The sequence below is a fragment of the Pristis pectinata genome, chromosome 15 (assembly GCF_009764475.1).
Source record: "Pristis pectinata isolate sPriPec2 chromosome 15, sPriPec2.1.pri, whole genome shotgun sequence".
NCBI classification, from domain to species: Eukaryota; Metazoa; Chordata; class Chondrichthyes; order Rhinopristiformes; family Pristidae; genus Pristis; species Pristis pectinata.
In genome coordinates, this window is record NC_067419.1 from 35480213 (window position 1) to 35507554 (window position 27342).

A 27342-nucleotide genomic window follows, 5' to 3' on the forward strand; every position below is an offset into this window, starting at 1 on the left:
GGAACAATTGATAATTTATTTAGGAGTTGAATATACTTAGATAGAACATGATTGCAGTTTATACCACATTAAAACAAGTTAATAATTTCAAAGAGGAGACATGAATTACATCAAAAAGTTGAGAGATTCCTAAATAAGGAAGTATTTTTAAAACAAAAACAATTATTGTAACCTACGCTGACAAAGTAAAATAGACCAAGATCTATTTATAAGCATAAGGATAAGCTTTTATTATTTTTGTTACTATAAGTAATTCAGCAATATAGAATACTGGTTAAATTAATGTACTGGTATCCAGAGGCCTGGACTGCTGATCTGGGGATTTTAAATTCAAGTAAACCAGGAATAAAAAGTCAGTATTAGAAAATGTAACTGTACAATTTTCAGATTGTCATTTGGTTAACTGCAGTCCTTCAAAGAAGCAAATCTTATGTCTACCCAGTCAGGCCTATTTGTGGTCAGTGTCCTGAAGCAGCGTGGTTAACTCTAAACTATCCCATGAAAAGGCCTAACTAGCCACTCAATCCAGGGAAAATTCAGGATGGGCAATAAATGTTGGCCTGGCAGTGATGTTCACTACCTATGAATTGGTTAAAAAAAATCATGGGAAATATGAACCTTAGCAAAGTTGGAACTTTAGTTATCAAAGGATTGAAAAAGTGAGATCCTGCTCTGTTAGCAAGATATATTATTGAACATGTGGAAAGATCACATAATCAACATAGCAATTACTTTTTTTAACCACTGCAAAAAGATCATTCAGATAACAGCAGATGTACAGATGGAGATTAGCTAATTAATTACTTTATGGCACAAAACTATGCTACAAAAATATTCTATAACTGTACTTAGACATAACAGAACCAGTATACAGATACTGCTTCTGTCAAGACTTCACCAAAAACATCAAATTAATTTGAAGTAATTTAAGAGTATTCTATATTACCTTTCCTGCAAAAAAAATATTCGATGAATCCAAGGAGTCATCCACTGGTGTCCAATCCACTACAGCTCCTGAACCCTGCAAAAAAAACATGAGGCATCCACTTGTGAAAATGGTTTTGGCAATAAAAGTGAATTTTAAATTTGAACAGAAGTGGAGCGGTTAGCGTTATGCTATTACAATGCCAGCGGCCTGGGTTCAATTCCGGCTGTTGTCTATAAGGAGTTTGTACGTTCTCCTCGTGTCCGCGTGGGTTTCCTCCGGGTGCTCTGGTTTCCTCCCACGTTCCAAAGACATATGGGTTAGGAAGTTGTGGGCATGCTATGTTGGCGCCAGAAGCGTGGCAACACTTGTGGGCTGCCCCCAGAACACTCTACGCAAAAGATGCATTTCACTGTGTGTTTCGATATACATGTGACTAATAAAGATATCTTAATTGTGCATGAAGTTTCATGGATATATTTCATGTCTGAAATGGTGAGTAATTAATTCAGCAGTTAATTATATTGCACATTTCTTGCATGTACTTTATAATATGATAAAGAAACTTAATCATGCAGGAATCTTATGCAGTTTCAATAAGAAACAAGTAAATACATTAAATTTTGAGAAATATTACAAATAGTTTCGAGTGTCAAATGTCCATATTTATTGCTAAAATTCTCTATAGTGTTTTCATATTCCTTCTCCCTCTTTTTCTTTGCAAATCCCTCCAGCCTTTCAATTCTGTATTTGATTCAATGCTGACTTCTGTGCATCACAAATTTTCAGCATTCCACCACAAATAGCCTTCCCATCAACTGTCTATGTTAAACTTTTGAATCTTCTTCCTGAAATTCTCCCTGGTAACTTTAGACAGTCCTTAAAATTTGTCTCTTGATCACGTTTTCAATCACTTGCCCAAACAACTTTTTATTTTGTTTCATAACAACTCTGTGAAGAAGCTTGTGAAGTTTTACATCAGAAGCACTATACAAGTGCAAGTTGCCACTGGAAGATGGATCTAGGCCTTGGCAGCATTATGATAAGGTTATACAATCACCAGAAAATGCTGATAATTCTGATTGCATTGTGTGTGTGTGTGTGTGTGTGTGTGTGTGTGTGTGTGTGTGTGTGTGTGTGTGTGTGTGTGGTCAATCAGTTGATGAGAGTGATTATATTTGCCAATCAACAATAAAACATAAATGCAGGTCACAACAATTTCCAAATTAAGGTAAGGAACAACACATTACTCTCTCCCTCTCTCCACTCCCCCCTCCCCAAAGATAATAACTTTTGACACACGCTAAAAGGGGTGTGTTTAATTAGTACAGTAATTTCCTTCTCTTATGCACATCACATTCTCTTCATTTCATTACTTATAAATTTTAATAAAATAAAGCTTTTGAGAAAATAAAGTTATTATTTCTATATTTTAAGAACAAACTAAGAAAATTTTGTTATAGACAGGCTTTCTACCATTTGCTACTGATTCATCTTCAATAATTAGGTTCACTGCACATGTTCAAACTGCTGTGTGCTTTAGCATAGAATTGGAGCTCTGGGGAAAAGTGTCAAGCCCAAATCTAGCTTTTTGCAAAAGACAAAGGCTTTTAACCAAAAGTTTTCACAAAGATTCCACGAAAGCAGTGTGCAATTTTTTTTGCAGCAAGGGCCAAACAGGTAGTCAGAATCACTTTTGAGGAATGCTCACGTGAAATATCTTCCACATAACCAAATACAGATATTCTTAGGCACGTGCATGAAGAGATAAATTTTAGAAAAAGAAAACAAAAAGTGCTGTGAATATTTTACCTCTTCTTTCTCCAAAGATGCTGCCTGATGAGCTGAGTTCTTCCAGCAGAATCTGTTTTTATTTAAAAATTCCATTCACTTTTGACATAAATGCTTGAGTCTTATAACATTCAGTGTACATCAGGACTGCTACCAAACAATAAGCGGCCAATAATGGTTGCCTTATTTATATAGCAGGGAATAATTATTTATGTTTTTATCAGCATTACAGCATAATTTGATTGAAATGATTTTAGAGCCAACCAGCAATAATTTTAAACTAGTCACTGCTTTAAATTAAATTTTAATTATCACAACAATTGCAATTATAATGGTATTTGTCGTACCCTTTCCCAAGGCTCCTTAGTCCAGAGCCTGTCCACTCGTGCTGAAGACCATAACCTCCAAGTTTTCCCATCTTGTGCAACAGATGAAAATGCTCCAACTACAATGCACTAACAGTAGTTCTTTCATGACCATGACATAATCAGAAGATTATGCCAATACCTAGTTACTACCTCCTGTTAATAGTTATTTAGGCACTAACGAACCTTCCTCCTTCAAGTCCACACATGGGTCAAGCCACCTTGATGTGTCACAAAATGCTCAATATAAAACCTAAACAAGGCAAATGAGAACTCCCTAGCAAGTGGTCAGTAACACTGACTACTCTGTTTAAGTGTAATGGATGAGAAATTCAAAACAAGGATTGTACTGTCAGTGGCAGAGAATCTAAGCAAGATTTTAGAAAAAGAGAGTTCACCAGATGGCCAAAATACTGGGAATCATCAGCAGAGTATACCTGCTGCATCCAATGGAGCAGAAAGCAGGCATGTCAGGGTTTGGAGATGTTCCATGAAACACAGATATTTACACATCTTCTACAGAAATGTATGGCAACTACCCAGTCTTTGTGGCCACATCAGGGGTTCCAGGACATGTCATAAAGAAATTGCTTGTAGATATGACAGCTTGTAGACAGCTGCATGCTGTGCACCACAATTTTAAGATGATACAATAAATTCAGTGGGAAAATGTGATCATGTAAATTATGAAAAACACGTAGGTCTTCACTTGTAAGAATAATAGGAACTCCAGTTACGATTAAAAAAAACTTTTGTGAATCACATAGTTCATTAATTGTGACGGTGAAATATTTACATAGCTTTCTGCTATATAAAAGAAAATCTATAACGACTACATAGGAAATTTCATTATAAATTGTGAAATAACAGATATTAACTGCCTGTTTCCTCTCAGAGACCACTTACTTCCTTTTTGTGGCTTGTTTCAGTTATCATAATAATTAAACATTAATATTTAAGTTCTGGGAAATGACATCACTTTTTTACCTTGAGAATTCTGAACTTGGTCTTTTAGACAGATAGTACAATTATCCAAAATCAAGCATTAATTTCATTGATACCTGCTGCCTCTTTGTCAGTTATCTCTCATCCTTTGCAGCCTTTCCTGACCACATTTATAAGATTCCCAACAGATGAATTGAAAGCCTGTACATCCATAACACTTTTTCACAACTTCAGATTGTCCTGGAGTGCATTTCACAACCTTTGATTGTCTCAAAGCAATTTTTTCTCCTTATTAAGTACGTTCAACTTGTGGAGCTATAATACAGAAAATTTGGAAAAGCTATACCATATCTTAGATGCCCAACTTGCTTTTTTTTTGGAAGGTTCTCCAAAGTCACTTCTCAACACATCCCTGCACAAAATTTCCCCATGACCTCCAAGATAGTTCAATATCTAATTTTCATATTACTTCAAGCTACTAGTTACATATTCTATTAAAAAAGGCGACTTTTAATGGAACCTATATTTTATGTAGACGAGCAAACAATAATGGATGGCACTGAAATGATGAATGGAGTACACATTAGCAATAAGTAGAGAGCATCCTATTTGTAAATACATAACATAGAGGCAGATGGTGAAAAATACACTGAAGATTTGAAACATCGGTGTAATGCCAATATGGTGCTGCAGAAATCTATGTTCAGTCTTTGGTATGCATATTTTCACACCACCTAATCTCAAGGCTGTGGTAACAGCTTCTACAGCAGACCAAGAGAGCTTTGCGGCTTCTTTTCAAAACAAGAAAGCAAATCAAAAAAATTCCCTGCATAGTTTCAGGTCTCCCTGCCATGTACACACAATCAAGAGGTGCTGTATTAAATCTTAGGGTGCAGTATTTCCCTTCGCTGAAACACATGTCAAAACAAAAAGCTGCATTCTAGATCAGGAAATCAATTAAGCAACTGAATGCATGAGAAATGGGTTCTACTTGCATGGAACTACTTAAATGACATTAACATCCTATTGGAATACTGGATGAATTTTCTCCAGCAGACAGCTATGTGACTTGTTGGGCCAGGAACCATCTACAGGTGGGTGTATATAACAGTGGTCAAAGTCAATCATTCTATTGAGACACATAAAACTGTATACATTTTCAGTGAAATGGTCAACTGCAGTTACAGGGTAGCAAGTTCGCAACAGAATTTACTCTGAAATACAATCTAATCTCAGATTTCAACACTTTTCTATATTGTGTACATCTTATTGTGACATTAGACCTAGTTTTTGATTACTTCATTTCTAAGGAATCTTTGATCACAAAAATAAGATTGAAAAAAAAATGGAATGTAACTTCTTGTTAAATTTATATCACAAGCACCACTGGATTTGTCATCACAGAAAGCAACAAAGAAACATCATACTTTTGTCCTCAGTAATTGTAATTTTAAATTTTGAATTGTAATTTTTAAACTTTTAATGAGATACCAGTTTAACATATAAAGCTTTCTCTTTAAAAAATTTCTATTGTACACCTGATAGGAAAAGGAACACACAAGACCTCAACAGTTAGTTATATTAAAACACCTGAGGTTCTCCCCAAATTACAGACTCTAAAATATGAATAGCTTTTCCCCTTAATTCATAGAATAGCATAATCAAATCCAAATACTTCTGTTATAAACATGCAACTAGAAAAACAAATTTATTAGCTCAAATACCTTATCAATTAACCTCAGAATTCCAGGAAGTGTATCTTGTTCACCATTTCTTTCAGAGTATGAATGAATGAACACACCATCTTGTTCGTATACAACCTGGAAGAACAAAGGTGGAACAGAACTGTGTATGATTGAAAACACTGCATATATCCAAAATTATGCCTCATTTTCAACTGTAACAAAATTGAGTTAAATTGAACTGAGCTAAACTAAAATGAGTGAGCATCACAGGCTCATCACTTCCTTCCATCCAGTCCACCTACACAGTGCATTGTTTCAGGAAGGCTAATAGTATCATCAAGGATGCCTGCAATCCTGGCCATTCCCTTTTCTCTTTTCTATCTTCTGGGAGAAGATACAGGAACTTAAAAGCTAGGACATCCAGACTTAACAACAGTTTCTTCCCCACTGCTATCAGACTTCTAATCCAATCATCTCTTTCATACCCACTTGTCAGTGGTGCTGCCACATCTTTGGACTCTTAATTCTACCTCTCTTGGTTATTCCATTATTGTCACTTTAGCATTTCTTTTTGCACTACTTCAGATTTGCACTACAACCTTTGCACCATTCTGTTGTTTTGCACTCATTGTTATTTTTGTTGTTGTATTTATTATTACAACGTATATGGCTTACTCTGTGAGCTTCACGCGAGCAAGAAGTTTCATTGCACCCTGACGTATGTGACAACAAACTAACGTGAATCTGAATCTAAAACTTTAGTGATAACAATCTCAGCTGAGGTATAGCCAAATACCGAACCATCAGAATGGGATGGTGGATTATCGGAGTTTTACTGCATGTGGGTGGGGGGATAGAAGAGAAAGAAGAAACTTTCTAAGGGTGCAATCATACCTATCATAAAGGACGTTGGCTGTGATTGCTGAAAGCCATTCATCTCAGCCACATTAAAGGGAAGTGTCCTAAATCCAACCATCTTCAGCTACTTTACTATTTGTCTTTTCTCTAGCATAAAATCTGAAGCAGGTAACTTCATTCATAAATTCAGTGTTGATTTCCATTTCAATCTCCTAAATCATGCAGTAATTTTTTTCCCATATAGAGTAATGCCCAGATAACATTCATGCACAGTCATAAAAATCACAAACAACATAGATGCCACACAAATGCCAGGTAATAATCATCTCTGATTAGAGGTCTAACCAGATACCTTTTGTACAAAATAACATTGCCATTATCAAATCTCTCATGAACTTCTTTCTATAATCCCCAATATCAAAGAAGGTCCAAACATGGAAAAGAGCTAATTCCAAAGGTGAGGCAAGAGTAACTACCCTTGATACCACAGCAGCTTCTGGGGAACTGAAAATTAACTAGACAAGCCACATAAACAGCAAGTCACAGCATAAGCATTCAGGTCTGACTGGCTAACCTCCTGAACAGAAGCCACTATCCTCCAGTTCGTAGCACTTCCCCCAAAGCTTTTTCATCATCTACATTGATAAAACACAGGTAAGAAGTGTGATGGACTAATCTTCATCCATTTGGATGAAAGCAGTTTCAACAATACTGAAGCAGCTCTAGACTGGCACCCTCTCATCACCTTAAACATTCATTTTCTCAACCACTTTGGCTAGAGTGGGCACCACCTGCACACTGAACAAGGCTACTAAATCTGTGAAAAACAAGCTCATATGAATTCCATCATCTCCAAGTTCCTTTCCATGCCATACATCCTGATGTGGAAGTATATTGCCATTCCTTTATTGTCACTGGTCAAAACCATGCAGTTCCCAGCCTAACTACAACTCAAAAGTTCCTTTTTCAAATGGACTGCAACAATTGAAGACTAACCTATTGTCACCTGCACAAAGGAAGTTAAGAATGGACAACAAATGTTGGCCTTGCTGGTGTTGCCCAGAAATTTTGAACAAATTAAAGAAAATCCAGCTCTGCAAGTGCAAATTCAACTGGTTTTCATGGACTAAACTGTGAGGACTCAGGTGAGGCGTCTGCTGCTAAGGCCATGGAGGGATGTGGAGATGTGTAATTTCAACCTATTCAGTGACTTTGGCAAAATATTACGTTGTAGTATCGACTTATTGCCAATCTAATAGAGAAACACTTGTTCATATGAAATAAATTGACTGGAAACCTGAGTGATGGCTGCCAATAACTTGCTGCTTATTTAAGGCAGTCTGGACATGTCTTCTGCACCACATCTTGACCAATGCTAGCTGAAATTCAGCTGATCTGCTCTTTCTCCTCCTCTGAAGACATCACACCTGTTTCACCCATCTTACCTCATTTACATTTCTACCATCCATTCACATGGTTAACACTGGTGTCATACAAGCATCTGCCGGTGACTTTCTCCAATTTGCTAAAAGCCATTCAGCCTCTCACGTTTGCTCTGCTATTCAATAAGATCATGGCTGATCTTTTACCTCAGCATCACTTTCCTGCAATAGCCCAAATATGAGGAAAACAAAGGGCTTACCTGGAATCTAATTGCTGCCCCTCAACAACATCCAAAATAGTGTCAGAATCTATACATTCAATCATAATAGATGCCAAATTCTGGCTATTAATGGTTATGTAAAGTACACTGGGTCATTTTGCCAAGTTATAAGGGGACATAAGGTGAAATTTTGTTTGATTGCGAAATATATCTAATTTTTTTTTAAACAACAGCATAAAGAAGCCATTTGGCCCAAATTGCCAATACCAATACTTTACCTGCCTCCACCAACTTTACTTCATACTACCTAACACTATCACCATTTATAAAGAACCTTTAACACAGGAAAATTCCCCAAAACATTTTGCACAAAAATAACTGATGCTGAATCATAAGGAAAGAATTGGGGAAAGTATCTTAAAGGATGAAACAGAGGTTTAGAGGGGGATTTCCAGAGTTTAGGTAGGCCCTTGGCAAATGAATTAAAATGAAAGAATCAGAGGACTGCAAATGCAGCAATACAGGCTAGAAGAGATTGTGGAGTTAAGAAGAATAAGATCATGAAGGGATTGGGAAAGGGAGAATTGTAAAATTAAGACACTGTGTTATTAGAAGCAAAATACAGATATAATGTATGCATAAGATATAATACACATTAGGACATTAATAGATGTCTAGAGGATACTAAGTTTAAGGTATGAAGAAGAATGGAAACTGGCTGGAACAGCATTGCAACAGTCAAGTCTAGATACTGTAAAACTCCAAAAATTTGGCAACCTCAAGACTTCGGCAGTGATGGATTGGCAGATTTTCTAGACCATTGGATATTACTTCTATCATATGCCAAGACAATTATAATTCAGTTTTTTTAAAGATGTTATGCATTTAACAATGTATAATAAATTTAACAGTGAATCAGCTAAATTTATCGGGAGTGTGGGAAACAATATCCAGAGAGTTCAAAATGTGCATAGGAAAGAAGTTCCTGGTGAGTCTGAAAGGAGCATTGGAACAGAGCTCTGGTAAGTTTAAAGGGAACAGGAAGCCAGTGAGTTTAAAAGGAGTGTGGAACCAGGGCTCTGGTGACCTTCAAAGGAGCAAGGCCCTGGTGAGTTTAAAGAGAGTGAAGCAAACATCATCTATGTTGACTCTGCAATATTGCACATGTGACAGTCATAAATCAATTTACCAATTTTATTTTCTAATTGCCATGCTACCCTTCATAATAGACTACCATTTTCCCTACTTCTGATTTCAGATTAACTGTTTTCTCTCTTCTTAGATAAGGTTACATTTGATAACCTCCAATCAGTAGGAACCATTCTCAAATTTTGGGAAGAGTTTGAAATCGTTCTGGTTTCATTGTCAAACAGCTACCAAGTGAAGACTTAAGAAGGTATACAGTATTCGGGGGGACCCAATCAACCGTTCTTTCCCTCTCATGCACTTTTCTAATGTGAGGATCATACAGCTGCAATATTTTTCAACGTAACAAATCCAAGTCAACGGCCACTTCCAACAGGACGAGTGCTGACTCTTACAACTCCACTGTGAAATGTATATCAGGAAATCCTGCAGCCCTGCTCGCCCATGGGGCTGACAAACAGGTTGCAGGGAGGGGGGAGGAGGAAGGGGGTGTAAAAGGCTGGTGCCTGCCGCACCAGCAGGTGTTGCCTGCACTCGTGGCACTTCCACTAACAACTTGTCAACACAGATCTGCCTCCCAGCTTCACCCCGGCGTGGCTTGTTTACAAGAAAGCAAAGCCCTCCCTCCTCCAGCGACACAGCAAGAAGCCCAAATGAATCCGGCAAATAACGCCGTAAACCGCGGGGCGCCCTCCCCGATCGGTCCGGGTGACGCCAGGGCCGGAGGTAGAGGGAACAAGCGCAGCACAAACACTACCTTCCCCGCCGCCGCCATGATGCCGCCTGTGGTGACGTAACGCACTCACGTGCCTCGGCGGGTGGGAGGGGGGGTGGGGGGGGAAACAGCCGTTGCGCTGCGCGCGCACCGCCTCCCCGACCGATCCGGCGGGCGACCGGGCTGTAAGATGGGCGCCCGCAGCCGGCGGGCAGCCGCCACAGCGACGCTCCCTCCGCCGCCACGGCTGGCGCACCCCGGTGGCAAGTTGGCGCAATTGCGGATGAACGTGGTTGTTGGGGAGCTTGCTCCTGGCCTTGGTAGCTCCCCTCATGGTGTTTGTTTTAACCCGATAATGCCACAGCAATGTGGATGCTGGAATTCTGATGGAAAAACAGAGAATACGCAGCAAGTATTTGAAAATACCGAAACTAAAGAACTGATTGCTGACTTCAGGAAGGGGAAGGCCCCAGTGTTCATTGGGGGATCGGTTGTGGCGAGGGTCAGCAGCTTTAACTTGCTGGGTGTTAACATATTGGATGATCTATCCTCACCCCAGCACATTGATGCAATCACAAGGAAGGTGTACCAGCATCTTTACTTTCTTAGAAGGTTAAGGAGGTTCGGCTTGTCACCGAACACTCTAACAAACTTCTACAGATGTACTGTTGAAAGTATCTTGACTGGTTGCATCATGGTCTGGTACGGCAATTCGAATGTACAGGAATGTAAGAAGCTACAGAGAGTAGTGGACTCAGCCTAATGCATCACTGGCACGTCTCTTCCCACCAAAGGAAGTATCCACATGAGGTGATGTCTCAAAAAGGGAACATCTTTCTTCAAAGGTCCCTGCCATATGGGCCATGCCATCTTCTCGCAGCTACCACTGGGCAGGAGGTTCAGAACCTGAAGTCCCACTCCACCAGGTTCAAGAACAGCTACATCCCGTCCACCATTCAGTTCTCGAACCAACCTACACAAGCCTAATCACTACCTCAGTATAGCAGCGCTATGACCACCTTGCACTACAATGCACTTTGTTTTATTTTTGTTCTAATTGCATTCTTTCTTGTATAATTTTGCATAATTTATTGTGAATGTTGTGCATCTGATGCTTTGCGCTTCGGATGCTACTGCAAGTAGGTTTTTCGTTGCATTTGTGCATACACATTCTTGCGCAAATGACAATAAACTTGACTTTGAAGTCTGGAACAGTACAGCACAGAAACAGGCCCTTCAGTCCAGCATAGTGTGTGTTGACCATGAAGCCAATCTAATGAATCCCAACTGCCTGTACATGGCCTGTATCCCTCTATTCCCTGCCTGTTCATGTGTCTGTCTAAAAGCTTCTTAAACATTGTTATTGTTGATGACCTTTTATCGGAGCAGCCTTGGCAAGATAGCAGATGCTGTTGCTCGAGCTTACGTTTGGCTTCATTAGATTAGTGTAAGAGGGCAAAGACAGATCAGATTTGGAACGAGATGGTTAATGCCACAGACAACTGAAAGCTCAGAGTCTCCCTTGCACACTGTTCTGCAAAGCAGTCACCCAATCTTACTCAGTTTCTTCAATGTATAGCAATCAACAGCATGAGTACCAAATGTAGTACAGTGAATTGGAAGAAGTGGAAGTGAAATATGGTTTCACTTGGAGGGAGTGTTTGGGTCCCTGGATTGCAGGAAAGTGGTAAAAGAATCAGGAATTATGTATCCCGAAGTTGCATGGAAGTGCTGTGAGAAAGTACTGTGAGTGAATGTTAATGAAGATGGAAAAGTGAACTAAGATTTATGGAGATGAGGGTCCCTTCAGAAAAGGGAGGAAATAGGAAGCTGCGTCTGGTGAGATTATCGTGTTTGCAGTGTTGGAAATTATGGAGGGTGATCCACTGGAGAAATGTGGAGGCTGGTGGGGTGGAAGGTGAGGAGAAAGGGATCTCTATCCTTGGTGTGGATGGCAGAAGAGTGGGTGAAAGCAGAAAGTTGGTAATGGAACAGATGCTATTAACAACCCTGTTAAGTGTGATGAAGGGGAAGCCACATTTAAGGAAAAAGACCTCTTGAAAGCACAGGGTGTGGAAGATGTCATCATCTGCACAGATAATGAAGGAACCAGAGAAACCAACAGACCAGTTTCCTCATGAGCAGGATGTGAGGAGGTACAGTTAAAATAGACAGGTGAGTCTGCAGGCTTTTAATGGATATTGGTTGCTCATCTATTTCCTGAAATGAAGAAAGGAGGTTCAGATTAGTTTATTGTCACATACACCAAGGTGCAATGAAATACTTCATTGTCATATACACCAAGGTACAAGGTAATAATAAATACAACAATACATACAGTGGTGAGCACAAAACGATGGAATGGTGCAAAGTATAATGCAAATAGAAATGCTAAAATAAAAATAGAATATTGTCTTAACAGCTAGAGATAGAAGTGAACGGTAGAATTAAGGGCCCACTTAAGAGGTAGAATTAAGGGTTCGAGAATGTGACAGCACCACCGGGAAGTGGATGTGGAAGAGGTGATTGGTTCAGAATTCTGATAAAATTTGATAAAGGGAAGAGACAAACGACATGAGTGTGACTGCAACAAAGGTGATGAAACTTTCAAGTTCTCTATGAGATCAGGAATAATCTTTGCACTAGAAGAGGTGAGAGAGGGGCCCTGGGTGGGATTGAAAGCAGGAATGTACAACATTTACCACAAGGATCCTTGAAAGTCCTCATTTAATTTGGAGGAGTTGAGTAAAGAGAAATTTTCAATATCAGAACGAGTTCAGCCAGGCACAGAAGGGTTGTGGTGAATCAGGACTGGTTAAACATCTGTTGAAGGATGAATTGAAGGGCCCTTAATGCCATACCATTGCATATCTTTGCCTTCCTACAGCATCCACCAAAGCCCATCGTAACCTGAAGGAACAGCATCTCATCCTCTAAGAATGTTATAACCATCAGAACTCAACACTGAATTATCACCATCCTTTATCAGAACCGGCCAGTTCTGCTGAAAGGTCATTAAACTGTTTTTGTCTTCCTCGCATACTTTATTTCAGATTTCCACCACTTCTGTGTTCCACATCTCGCAGTTCATGTTGTTTCTACCCTGTCCTCATTCATCTATTTAAGATTGACCCCACCCCCTGACAGATCATTTGCAATTAACGAGTCATCAACACCCTCTCAGCTGGCAACATCACTGTTTACATCATTGGTTCTCTTGATCTCCAACCCCTCCCTTCTTTTCTGCAATTGAAAACACACTTGCTTCCTAAAAAAAACAGAAAATGCTGGAAATACTCAGCAGGTCAGGTCACATCTGTGAGAAGAGAAAGTCAACGTTCTGATGAAGGGTCTTCTACCTGAAATATTGACTGTTTCTCTTCCCACAGATGTGGCCTGACCTGCTGAGTATTTCCAGCATTTTCTATGTTTGTCTTAGATTTACAGCATCTACAGTTCTTTTTGATTTCCCATGTACTTGCTTTCTAATTTTTCCTAGTTGGTTTGGAAGGTCATAACATGAAGTATTAAATCAGTTTTTGTCATTCCACAGACACCATCTGACTTGCTGAGCATTACTAGTAATTTCTATTTTTATTTAGGACTATGTTGTTGGCCATTAATGCCAGCTGCCACATATTAACTGGACTATTTTTGCTCACAGGAAGTATAATTGTGTACAGGAAGTTCTGCCAGTTTTTGAGTGATAATTAGACCTGTATCCCACCCATTTTCATACATAAAGCCATACTTAGGTGTTATTGAATTGAGTCCTTCTTCCCAGGATGTAGCAGTTTTTGCTAATTTTTCAGGACTCTAATTTTGACATCCGTTCATTACGCTTGACAGGTTTGAATGTATTGAACTGAAATGATAGCTGTTTTCATTCACTGCAGATGTTACATAATATGTGAGAGGATCCAGTAATTTCTGCTTTTATGTTATTACATTCACTTGATTTGAATTTGAACTTCTGTACAGGTTTTAAATGCATAGCTGTATTCTTGTAAAGTTGTTCTATTTGCTTTCCAGTTTTGCATTAAGGTATCCATTTTCATTTATTTGCATTCTGCATCCCTTAAGAATAGTATTCTTTGTCATGATGCAGTTCATAAAACTCATCTACTGAAAAGGCAAATAAGACAGACTTTCAGTCCTTATTTGCATCTGTCCCAAAGTGTAATACACAATTTAAGGTTAGATCAGATCAATTAAAACTTATTTTATCCATTTTAGGTAATGTTGCATTCTATTTCTGCTCAAAGAATCACATCACAATTCCCTTAACTTGAAAAATTATGAAAACATGGAGCAGTGTTTTATAACAGATGATTCATTAGTGCATTTATTACATTGCTTTAGATTTACAAATAAGAAATTTTGCATGTACACTTTAAAACTATATTCAAATAAAACAATTAAGTTTCTCTCCACAGATACTGCACGCATAAAACCATTAACATTCTTCAAATTGTAGTCATTTCAAAGCCTAATTTGACAACCAAAAATTATTAGGGGCTGAAACTGCTTTTCTGTTAGTGATCAAAACTAAATGCAGTTCCTGTTCTGCTCCACGAACAATTTTATGCATTATTTCAATAGCTGTCTATGCTTTGACAAACATGAATGTCCAGATTTTTTCATCAAAATTAACAGCAAGAGTAATGGCACACATACCTAATGTATATTTCTTTTCAGCAACTTCAGGCAAGCAGCAGTTGAGCCACCACCTGGATGTCACCATCTGATTATAGGATTGCCAATACAGGCCTTGCAACCCCAAAATCCCATAACTAAAAGTGTTGTGACATTGTGTTTATAGCTTCATTAAAATCCACATAACCTTTGAAATGGTATGAATTTGCTGCCTTGCACACAGTCTACAAACTTATCTTGTCAGAAAGTTAACCTCATCATTACAGGCATAAATAAGCATGAATTTAACTACATGATAGCTTCGATGCCCAAGTTGGAAACTCAGATCCCACTCTATTGTTAAGAAATATACTGGCTTTAAAAAAACCGATGATAAACTAATGGATCCAAGTTTCCAATTTGCTGGGACTGATGCCGACACCACTTTAGATAGGTGTCAGAATCTTAATTGTCTTAAAGCCATAGATTATTGTGATAATGCAATCAGAGATTTTTTTTAGCAGAAGGGAAATTAGAATTTTTACCATGCAACTGGTGCGATGTTGAGTTTTAGGTGTGGTCCTGGCTGGGTCACCAGGGAATTGAGGCAATTTATTACAAGAATGATCCCTAATCCCATAGTTGGATTAAAGGATATACATTGTTTAAACAATTGGATTATGTCACCTCACTCTTACTTATATCAACATCTATCCTGTGAAGAATACTATAGCTCCTGCAAGGCCCTGCATAAAGAGTTGTAGAAGCAGGCTACCCAAGGGAACTCTGGGCCACATTTCTGGCAGGTGTTTATCAGTGAAACAGCCCATGAATTTTTTTTTAAGACACAAGATCTTATATGTTTGAGAGCTTCTGGTGCTGCGTTTACTGTGCTTACAGAAAGACGATTATTAGATCAAGCTGGACATGCCTGGATTCCTGACGGCAATCAATCTTTCTAAAATTGAAAGTGAACGTGCAAACTCTGCCATATCATTCTTTTAGAATTGATTGTTGCAGTTTCTTTTAAAAAAAAAGTAACAGTAGTTATTTCCCTCCCTGTATCCAATCTTTCTCTTTCATTTCTTTCTCAAATTCAGAAACAAGATGGATTTCATCCATTCTGATTTACTATTTTTTCTCTACCATTCCCATTTATTTAGCAATCATTTGATCTGTTGCCTGCCTTCCTCACTCAGGTCCCAGATGCCAAGTTTCTCCTCACTGTACTAAGCATGTTTCCATCAGTTAGCTCCACAAAAGCTTAAAATCCAGAATGTGCAAAGCCAATAAAAATCTGGACCATTATGTAAGTATATCTCAATCCTTTCCACCCAGGTGTTTGGAAAAACAAACTTTGATATATACAGGTCTCGTATACTGGATAAAATATTCATTATGAAATTTGCTATGCATATTTCCACCATATTTAAGAAACAGAATTAACACATAATAGGAAGGATGCTGTGCAATACCCTACTCAAACTATAAAATCTGACTGAATTTGCACATTAGGTGTTCAAAATAGCCAAATGTATACTGTTCGACACGTACATAAGTTATTAAATAATAAAGATTTGATTTTAAAAGGACAATATAATTGGAGCTTCTACGTACTATGATGCTTCATGCAAATTGTACAGCTTTTCATTAAAAAAAAGACAATTTGAAATAAGATTCATGACAAAGGCCATTGATCGTTTCTGTCCAGACAAGTGTAAAACAGGCAAAACCAAATCTTCCAGTCACACATTCCACTTGTTTAGCACTTAGTCCTTTAAAGAAGAGTTATTTTAAAACATTTAACATTCTGCTGATAAATGTGAAGTGGTACATGACAGTCTTCATTTCAAAAAACAAAGCTCAACAGTTTTGGTCAGTTAAGAGCAGCAACCTCCACTACTCTGTTGTTGGGGTTCGTCGTCAACTATTTGTACACCCCGCCGTATGTTTGTAGATTGACCATTGCCATTTCCTTTTGCCCTTTCATCTGCTTGAGCCGTTTCTATCATTCCTAAATATGGAAAAAAAAATAGACATCAATTCAGTACAGGAGAGGCACAGCCACACTTTTACATGAACATGGTTTACAATTTTGACAGCTTGATTGCGAATAGATGCGAATGTCAAGGGGAAGATGTGAAAGCAATTCACTAATGATAATGCTGCCTCGCCTATGATCCCTTTGTTAAGGGGAAAGCCCAGAAAAAATAAGGCTTTCATGAATACTACAAGCTGCATCATTTACAGACTTTCAAAATGAGCGAATTTGATGAACAGAAGTCAATAATCATAGCATAAACTTAAGAGAATGATGTTAGCAAATTGGAGCAAAGAACAAGCTGCTGGAGGAACTCAATGGGTCTTGTCTGGACAAGGCCTGCTCACAGCCTGACCTGCTAAGTTCTTCCAGCAGCTTGCTTTTTGCTCCAGATTCCTGTGTCTCTTGTGTCTTGATGTTAGCAATTTCTATTTTTGCACATTTATGATTTCAAATGCTCTACTAAAGAGTGGTGGAACACTGGCTTCCAGAAGGGAAGTGGATAACTGCATGAAAAATAAAAAGGGCTGAGAAAAGTAGCTGAATGAATTAAATTCTAAAATCATGCATCAGATATTGGGAATGGATTGCAAACATTCAAAACTTCTTATCAGAACTTGCCGCCAACAAACTGTGACCTGCTGTTGAAAACTTGTTCTCCCAAGCCATATTGAACATAGCTGGCAAGGCCCAATGGAGTAGCAGGGCCTTGTACGACAAATGGGCACATTTGGGGAAATGGGGGTGTCATGGTAGAATATTAATAAGGCCTGACCACAGGACATCTGGAAACTGACAACCAGATTTTGTTTGATAACTGGCAAAACAATGTTTTTGAATGTCCAACATTTCAAATGATTCAAGAATTAAAGCAATTTTAAAAGTTACAAATCAAAACAAGAACTGTAAATAAAGTAATGCTCACCAAGGCCCCTCATAACTGTTCCTCTCCATTCAAAGGAATGGACTCTCTTCTTGTAGCAAATCTAGTCTAACGTGTTTAGCAGGTCAATTCCTAAACAGCACTGAACTTCACGATGATATCAACATCAGAGAGCAGAAATACCAACAGCCCCATGAGGCTCCCTGCATTTTCCAACAAGTTGTAGCTAATGAAACCAAGTATTAAAATAATCTGAATTTCATACACTATCCCCCTTTTAAAAAGCTCTTTCAGAACATTTTGACACCAAAACTAACTTAAATTACAAAGTGGGTTCACCTTGTAAAAAGCCATTTTGCTTCTTGGCAATGATGCACAGAAAAGTGATCATTTGAGAGACTCCACAGCAGAGAAGTGAAATAACAACTCTTTAACAGACTTTTGACAACCACTAAATTACATTAAATGAGCAAACAACAAAATTTCACCTACTTTTACAAAGATCAAGAAATAGTTCTTCAATTCCTTTGTTCAGCTTTGCTGATGTATGAAAGTGTTTTGCTCCAACAGATTCTGCATACCTGTACAAATACAAGACAGTTGAAATCACCCAAATAATTACAATGATTCTTGTAAATTAAGTACAGAAAATATGATCAGTGTAATTAAGGGAATAACAGAATATGTCATGCACTTACACCTCTGCCTCTTCAACAGATACATGCCGATCCTTTTCAAGATCTAATTTATTACCTGTTTTAAAAAGAATCACAAAGGCATAATCACCATAGATACAATACTTTCTATATGCAAAATACTGCTGAACACCTGAAATAAAGCTGGTCAGTAACATCTGCTATGAGAGAAATGTTAAAATTTCAAATCAATAACCTTCCATTAGAACTGCAGAAGACAGATCAAAACACCATTTCTGAGGAAAGGTTATTGCTAAATCTTTAAGGCTTCTCTCTCCACAGATGCTGCTAATCTGACAAGTATTTATAGTATTTTCTGTTTCATTGCAATTTTTCCAACAAGTTATAGTTTTACAAAAGATCCTAATATTCTGGATTATCATGGCCAATGATCTTAGGTCAATCAAGTCCTGTTAAATACGTAACATTCTGGACTTGCCATCATTCCATAACTCCATCAATTTCCTCAATGAAAGCCGAAAGCAAACCGGTCTTACTAACAAATCATCTACAACATTGCACCCATATATAATTATATGCACGCAAGTGCACTTTGAAAATAAAACAAACAATACAGATATTTAGTAAGTTTAACAATCTCAATTTTAATTGTTACGCCAATTATAATCTTCATAACTAAAAACGGTGATTAACTGCTTCACCAACTGCTTGGTGAACAAGGTATTTGATACAATATAGCACATCCCAATGAAGATGAATTGATGTTAACATTTGATCCACTCATGCTGTGATGGATCTTTTCAACAATAATTCTAACAGATTCCAATGTTGCACTCTCTCATGGTTCAATTATTTTCTCCCACTTCAAATATTAAAGCATGGGGCAAAGAATTCCATGTCACAAAGGAAGGATTTCTGCTGAACAATCTTCACTCTTTTAGTGACAATTTTCAACAGATACCTCATCATCATCTTCCCATCCAGTAGTTGTCTTTTGCTATCAGTTAGAATATTTCATAACTTAAATAATTACATCTTTTTGCAGTTAATTCATATTCATTTTCTAAGATGAAAAACCAATTAAAAAGTAAATCATATTCCTAAACCAAATTAGGAAACTGGATTCTTACCCAAATTTTGTTCAAATTTGACAACATATAGGAGGTAGAAAGTTACATTATTTAATGTTGATCAATGTTTTTTTTAAAGAAATTACCTATTGCAGATAGTCATCTAAAAATTTTTTGACCTCATGATTTATTATAAAGAACCTGGAACTTTCAATAGGTAACAAGCAGAAATTTTCTCATGCAGTGCTTTAAAGCAAAAAAAGGTTTTTGAATAATTCAGAAGTATTTTTTAAAGCACCTCTAATGCAGTAAAACATCAAGGAGTTTGTAATTAATATTTTCACACTGAGCCCCACAGTAAGTTAGTAAAGCACAAGGGTTTTTTTTTTAGAAACAGCTATCTTTAAAAAAAACAGACACAAAAATTTAGGGAGGGAATTCCAAAGTTTTGGGCCTCAATACAGCTGCCAATGGCAGAGCAATTAAAATCAGGAATGCGCAAGAATCCATCATAATCAGAGTAATGAAAAATATCTTGGAGAGTTGTAGGCCTGGAAGATTTTACAGGGGTAGGGAAAGATAACACTATTGTGTGTGTGTAGCTGGGGGAGGTATTGGAATTTTAAAATGCTTCACAGGAGCCTCATGGTTCAGCCAGTACAGAAAGTTAAAATAAAGTTTACAATCTTTTACAGAGGATTTAATGTTCCACTTTTTTCCTCAGCTTAAATACTTACAGTAATATCATCCTCAAGTGCTCCTCTGAGGCAAAGGATTAACTCAAAGATTAATGGCATTTAGCATTTTTATAATTCCATTAGAGTATCTTTTTTTAATGTAGTAAAAATATTATTGAAAGTGATAAATACAGAGGGGATAGATTTGGCAGAATAATATCGAACCAACCCTGAGTGACTTAAGAATTAAATAAAACAAAATTCAAGGCTTATGTTAGATTAATCTGTTTACTGTGCTAAAAACATACAATCATGAATTAACTTTCAAAATCATCCGATAAAGCTGTCAGACCCCATAGCATTTAAATTTGGTGATTTACAGGCATAATTCAATAAATAACATTTATATTTAATGCTGCATCCCTATTCAGTTCAAGAACACAATTTTATTTCAATGAAGAGAATTTACTTCTTGAATACAGCACACTTACCTACAATACATAAAGAAATGTCATTTCCTAACATTTTCCGTAATTCTTTCACCCAACTTTTCACCTGAGAACAAAGTTTTAAATTTTGCACACATTAGCATATAGTTCAAGTTGCTATTCATAATTTCAGCATGTATTTGTTAAAAAGACATTTCTGCCTATATCTTAGGGAAAATTATAGGTTTTATCAAAATGGCCTCAGTATGAGAAAAAAAACCTTTATTACTTTTAATTTGTCTGCAAAACAAACATTTATCAGAGGTCTCTGCAGATCCTGGAAAGTGAAGGGAATTACAGTAGAGAAGATAATTCAAGAACCCCAAACCTTTAAAACACATTACAGTAAAACTCGTGGATTAAACCACAATTTTTTGTCTAAGATAAATACAATTATAGAATAAAGGAATAAGAAAACTGTTGCAACCAATATTATCAATGATTAGGTGATTCACCAACTGTTAAAAATCAAACCTCTCGGATTTTACTAGCTTCAGCGTTTTTAATCTGCTGATGATTTTCAAAATTCTCTGATTTTAATTGTTCATCCAGTGATGTCTCTCATGCTATTTGTCGAACACCTTACAAAGACACTTGAGTGGATACTTGACAGACACCATATGAATCAAAGAGCAGACATGTCAGATAAACTGAAGCAAGCTGTGAAGGAATGCCAATGCAGCTATTTTAATTGTTCAGGAAAGATAATATAAATGCTTGGGGATGGTATTCTCTTATTTTCGCTGTGGCTGTGTTATGACCACAAGCTCATTTGCATACTTTTGAGTTAGAACAAGGACTACAAATTCAAAACTGAAAAACAGAAGTATTATTTCATCTCACTTCACAATAACTTGTATAAATATAGATCAGTGTACAACTAAGTCAAGAACTCACCTTTTGAAAGGAGTCTTCATCCGTGATATCATACACTAATATGGCTCCATTGGAATCTCTATAATAAATTGGACCCAAAGCATGGAACCTCTCCTGACCTGCTGTGTCCTTGTTTCAAAAGAAAGTTTTTATGTATTAAATTTTAATTCCAAAGCAAGGCAACGATATTTAGTTTACGAGTTAAAGATGTCACAAGTTACTCAAAGGTGGAAATAATAAAAACAAATGAAGTAGTCAAGAAATTTTTCACATTCCTACTTTCCTGTGACATTGGCCCATCAAGTCCATGTCGGCTCCCAGAATAATCTCATTTCCCCTCTTCCCCCACCCCCTTTGTTTCCCTGTAACTTATTCTCTCACACATGCCCATTAACAGTCCTCTCCCAATTCTTATACCACCCACCTAGATCACGGGCAATTTACAAAAAGCAATTCACCTTACAAACACTATGTCTTTCAGATATGCAAATGAACCAGGGTACCCAGGAGAAATTCATATAGTCAGTGAGAGAACATGCCAAGATCACAGACAGCACCAGAGTCAGAATCAAACCACAGTTGCTGGAGCTGTGAGACAGCTGCATTACTGACAACAGCACTGTGCTGCACTAAGTGATGAATTTATTCTATTAATTAAAATCTTACATCTCTTTTGCACTTTTAAAGGAGGCCTTTAAGTGGCAAGAGAGATGCAAAATACTAATTAATAGAAGAAAATCACCTAACAGCACTATTAACAATGGACAGAGGAGAAGGAGATTTAATGAAGAGATTGGTTGGGGTATATAGATGGTAAAGGTTGGAGGTCACCCAGGGAAACATTATTGTTACAAGGCTGGAGGGAGAGGAAAGACTTGCAATGTGTTGAAGTATGATCTTAATGAAATTTTAAAAAAAATTCCAAGAATCTGAACAGGTTCAACCAGAGAAAGTGGTCTGGGGTAAGTGCGGATAGTACAAGAGTTACTGGAAAAAAATGTCACAACACTGATTTTTGAGATCAAGCTCTTGGATCACTTTCTGAAATCAAAGTCCAATGGCACATTGTTAGCCATAGGATCAAAAGAAATACAGTTGTGCAATGTTAAACTTTTCCCAGATCAGCAATAGCAGACCAGAAGTAAGAATGACCAAGGCGAGGTCTCTAGGACCCTGGGGATGAACTTTTTGAGCAAGAGAGATCAGAAATCGGTTAAGGTTCCAAGGCTGTATTCACGTAGTAATGGAATCATAAAAAGACTCAAGTCATATTCTAGAGTATGAACTGATTAAGTCCTTCTCAAACAGCTTGAAAAAATTGGATATGCAATCAGAAAAATAAACCCAAAAATATTTTTTTCTGCCTCTTGATGAAGAAAACAATTAATCAACACATTAGGCTCTGTTATTAGAAAACTGTCAATCCGCTTAAATGAACAATGCAACTTTTCTTGGGTTTAAGCTACAATCGTAGCATCATTGAGCAATTCTGCTTTGCACCGAACAGTAACAGTGGGAACCTCAAATAAAAGTTTATCTTGACATCAGAAGGAAGATAAAGAAGATTCCCTATAAGCAGTTATTTCACTCTTCGGTCGAATTAGTTCATGCTTAACAGCTGATTTGTCACTGGATAAATGTATTCTTCGTACAAAGCAGAAATCATTTTGCATCAACACCTAGTGTCATTGTATTTCAAGTTAATTTGGTTACAAACACATTGCATGAAACTTGGGTACTTACCCAAATTGCAATATTTACTCTTTTGCCTCCAATATTCAGTTTTTTTGTCAAGAATGATGCCTAAGAATAAGCAGAAAGCTCATGAAATTACAAAGTTAGAGATTTTGTTCTAACACCTATTACATAGAGAGTCAAAGAAAAGAAAACAATATTTAACTAAAACAAAGTGGAGTACATTTAATGTTTTAGAATGGGCAGTCATTAACAATGAACTGAATTAAATTGAAAATTTCCCCCAATTCAACAACAAAACTCAGCTTACGAGAGAGAAAAACAAATCACTTCAAGGTGATGGCTTTTCAACTGATCCAGTTGGGGTGCTGACAGGATCTTTTCAAAGGTCTGATTAAGAACTTCACTTAAAATACTAGACTGAATTCCACTGTTACGACCATTACATCCTCAGATACAAAATGAAGGAGCTGTTCAGTGCTTTATATGTATTGTGCATTTAGCATATTATAGCCCAGGCCAAAATCTGTTAAATTCTAATATTGGGATCTATAAGTTTTGTTCTGATCTGTAATGTATGATGTAAAAAATCAGCATTATTAGCTGTGCACTCTGACCTTCATTGGCACCCAGCATAGCCAAGCCTCACTTTCAAATTATTCTGTGGCAGTCCAATCACTGTAACTTCCTCCAGCCTGACAGACTTCTGATATTTCTGCATTCTTCCAATTCTGAATGCACACTCATTCCCAATTTCCATCGCTTCATCACTGTCACCCATGCCTTCTGCTGCCTGGGCCCAAAGTCCCCTCCCTAGATGGTTACTCTTCTAAGCGCCTCCTTTAAGAACACTCCTTACAATTTATTTCCTTGGTCAAGATTTGATCATCTGTCTGAACATCAGAATCAATATTTCCGATCACAATCCTACAAAGTAACTTGGGATTTTTAACTATATAAAAAGGCACAGTAGAAATGCAAGTTGCTGCTGATTGTATTGTTGCTCATGAAAGTACACTTGTGTCCAACCAATCTAGAGGTGGAATCAAACTTCCTGACTTCAGATTGCTTCAGAAACAGGTAGTTAAGATTAGTCAATGCATTTTCAAAATATTCTTTGGACCTGTGTGAAGCTGGTATGATGCCAAATAATTACTACAATGTTTCTAAGCGAAAGAAAAACAATTGGCAACCATTAACTAGTTGCATACAAGTGTGGGGTTTAAGTCAATTTAAGTCATTTCTGTACATTTGTTCAATATAAAACTATTAAAATACAGCATTTTTAAAAAGGTTATAATCTACATCTGCAGAACCCAAAATCATTTGCCAACATGAGTCATTGTACAAGCTATTACCAACACAGAAAAGGAAGTTTTAATTCTAGCATCACAATTGAATGATTACCAAAAAATGGCTGCTGGAACATGCTACACATTTCAACTTGCAAGGAAGTATCATAATACTGTGGTTAAACCAACTGACCAGCATTCACCTGGATTATTGTTCCTGAATTCTAAATTAGAATCCTACTATGGTAAAAGGGGAATTCGTGTCAGTATTTAAAACTTGTGTTAATAATAATGACTACCAAGTGAATGGATTATTGTAACAACTCATCTGTTTCATTAAGAAAATCTGCCATCCTTACGTCGCACAGCCTATATACATCCCCAACATGGTTGTTTCTTAATCAAAATCAAACAAAACTGCAGATGCTGGAAATCCAAAATAAAAACAGAAAATGCTGGAAACACTCAACAGGTTAAGCAGCATCTGTGGAAAAAGAAACACAGCTTCAAATCAAAGATGCTTTGTCAGAACTGGGCTGCAACATGAAACATTATCTGTTTCTCTTTCCACAATGCTGCTATATCCAATTGTCTACTATCCTCTAAAATAGTCTATTCATTCAGGTGACTATATGCGATGAAGAATAAATGCTAACCTTGCCAATGTCATATCAGACTCATAAATGCAATATTTTAATTTTATTCAATGTCAACAGTGTCTGAAGTGAACTTGACTGATGCTAAAATGAAAAAAACTCAATTTGTAACCTTTGCCTGACATTTACACATGCCACTGGCAGTCTTTCCAGACTGCATTTGTTTTGAAACAATCAACTGCAAAATCAATGTTAGTGAGTTACATGTTTATGGTCTGCAGAAGTGCAAAACGATAACCAGTATTTTGGAAGTACAACAATGGGTTCATTTGTACAAATCAGTAATGTTTCCACTTTTATCCTTGAATATTATTCATATTTAAGTCATTTCAAGATACAAACGTGGTAAGCAATTACAGACATGAGTACATGATTACAAAAATCACCCAACCCAAAGTCATGTGAAATACACTTCTTCAACTAAAATGATGCAAGAATATCTTAACCGTTTTCAAGCAGAGATTAACACCAATGACAAGAGACAGCAAATTAAATTATTTCTGCGTCGGGGAATGAGATGTAGACCTTCCCTTGCTCTTTTTCCCTTACAGGCCCTAATCGCCCCACCCTCATTTATGAAGGATTAGATATGGAAGTCTCAGTTCGAGTAATTTACTGAATTTCATACCTCTCTGAAAAAGGTTCATGTAATATGAAACGACGAACCATAAATTCAGATACAATAAACATACAATTATTTGGAATTGAGGCTACAAGAGCAATTCTGGGGAAAATATACAAGACCAAACGTGTACCCCAAAGTCCAGTGTGACAACACATCATTTGAAATAAACGTGTTTCTTGGAAGCATTCTTCCTTACAACGTAACCACATCAACCGCCACCCAATTCGGCGATCACTATTTGCTGGCATTGGTATTTGTATGTATTTATAGGTTTTCATGGAACTGGAGCGGATACACAACTAACACACTTATCGCATTTAAATCTATTTGAGGCCGTAGGATGGTAGAGGAAACTGAAGATCATTTCGCCCGGGCGACATTTAGCAACAGGCCTTCGCTTAGCGGGCGCCTTAATCGCCAGTTCCCCTTTAACCAGGCAGTGATCCAAAGCAAGGGACTGGGGAGGAAAGGAACTATACACCAAAGGACGAACCTGAAGCGTAGTGATGTGCTTGTCGTTGAATTTGTTCTCACAGTATCTCAGCACCAGGGATGTCTTCCCCACGCAGCCTTCCCCGAGCAGGACAACTTTAAACGAGTAGGTTTTGCCGCCACTCGCCATTATCGGGAGGAAAATGAAGCCGAGCAAGCCTCAAATACAATCACATGGGACCGGGGTGGGATGTGGCAGCGGAGGGGGAGGGAAAGCGCAGACCAGCGGGGGAAAAGTCGCCGGCTCACCCAGTCGAGCAGTAACAGTAAACAAGCCACCCTCCTCGTCTAATGGCGTCTCCTTCCTCCTGCGTCAGTCCTTTGGGGTACGTCATCTGATTGACAGGAGCGAGGTGGGGTCTCTCCCGGGCCAGTGAACGGAGGTGCAGGACGTGCGATTACAATGCATCATTTAATCATGCTACTGACACATTGCTAATAAGGTTCCAATCCATGTGCTTGAAGCCAGTTTTCACACTCGGAGCTTTGGCCTGAAAAATGAGATTGATTTTGACTGTGAACAGAAGACTTACCTTGTGTGTTTTTATTCCCGATCTTCCAATTAGAAGGCAAAATTGGCAATAATTAATTTCTCCCACCCCAAAGAAAACTTTCATTCTAACTCGCGCCCACATTCACAGCTGGGAACCTTTCAAATTTTCTCGGTAATTAAAGCAGATGCAGGGGCAACCAAATTCTCACCCCACCAGAACGTGGGTACATGGTTGGAGCTTGAACTATAAGCAGAATGGATGTGCCCAAGCTGGTCCGGAGTTGGTGACCACTACCAGATCCCTGGAGAGCTGGTAATATGCATACATTTTCAAAGCTTCCTAGTCAGGCTGATTTCATTAACCCACAATGGTTCCTGATACAAAGCACATTCTGATTTTTCAAATCCCTCTGAGGCCTTGCTCCTCTCCATCAAGTTAACCTCTCCCAACCCAACAATGCCTAACATTCATACAAGTACAAGCTGTTAAAAGTCGAGAATGATTGAGTCAAAATTTAATTTTACATTGGATTACAGGGTTCTTAACTTTTTTTTTACCTGTTCAACATCAGCACCACTTTCCATTATCAGAACATAGAAATAACAGGAATAGCCCTTTGGCACCTTGCACCAGCTCCACAATTTAATAAGATTGTCTGATCATTTACTTCAGTACCACTTTCCTGTACTATCACCATATCCCTTGGTTCCCTTAATATCCAAGTTGAAT

General features: G+C 37.7%; 2 protein-coding genes across 3 annotated transcripts in view; both read right to left on the minus strand.

Moving 5' to 3' along the window:
- Positions 1–10127, minus strand: part of tbc1d15 (TBC1 domain family, member 15) — a 36371-nt gene extending 26244 nt beyond the window's left edge. Inside the window, exons 1-4 of one of the 2 annotated variants that reach the window (XM_052030216.1) lie at positions 10076–10102; positions 5751–5846; positions 2738–2789; positions 947–1021 (exon numbers count right to left, since the gene is read on the minus strand). Coding sequence is in view for 1 of the 2 variants with exons in the window: in XM_052030215.1 (XP_051886175.1) it covers positions 947–1021; positions 5751–5846; positions 10076–10093 (189 nt within the window). In the remaining variant the exon portion in view is untranslated. Of the gene's footprint in view, positions 1–946; positions 1022–2737; positions 2790–5750; positions 5847–10075 lie in introns of both variants that reach the window. The other variant, XM_052030215.1, reaches the window with a different exon arrangement.
- Positions 10128–14342: 4215 nt separating this feature from the next.
- LOC127578598 (ras-related protein Rab-21) lies at positions 14343–26637 on the minus strand. Its single transcript, XM_052030759.1, has 7 exons — positions 26121–26637; positions 23103–23162; positions 21381–21488; positions 20487–20550; positions 18291–18345; positions 18085–18173; positions 14343–16682 (listed from the first exon to the last, which is right to left on the minus strand). The coding sequence occupies exons 1-7, from the start codon at positions 26247–26249 to the stop codon at positions 16549–16551; spliced, it is 639 nt and encodes a 212-aa protein (XP_051886719.1). The 5' UTR covers positions 26250–26637; the 3' UTR covers positions 14343–16548.
- Between the last annotated feature and the right edge of the window lie 705 nt (positions 26638–27342).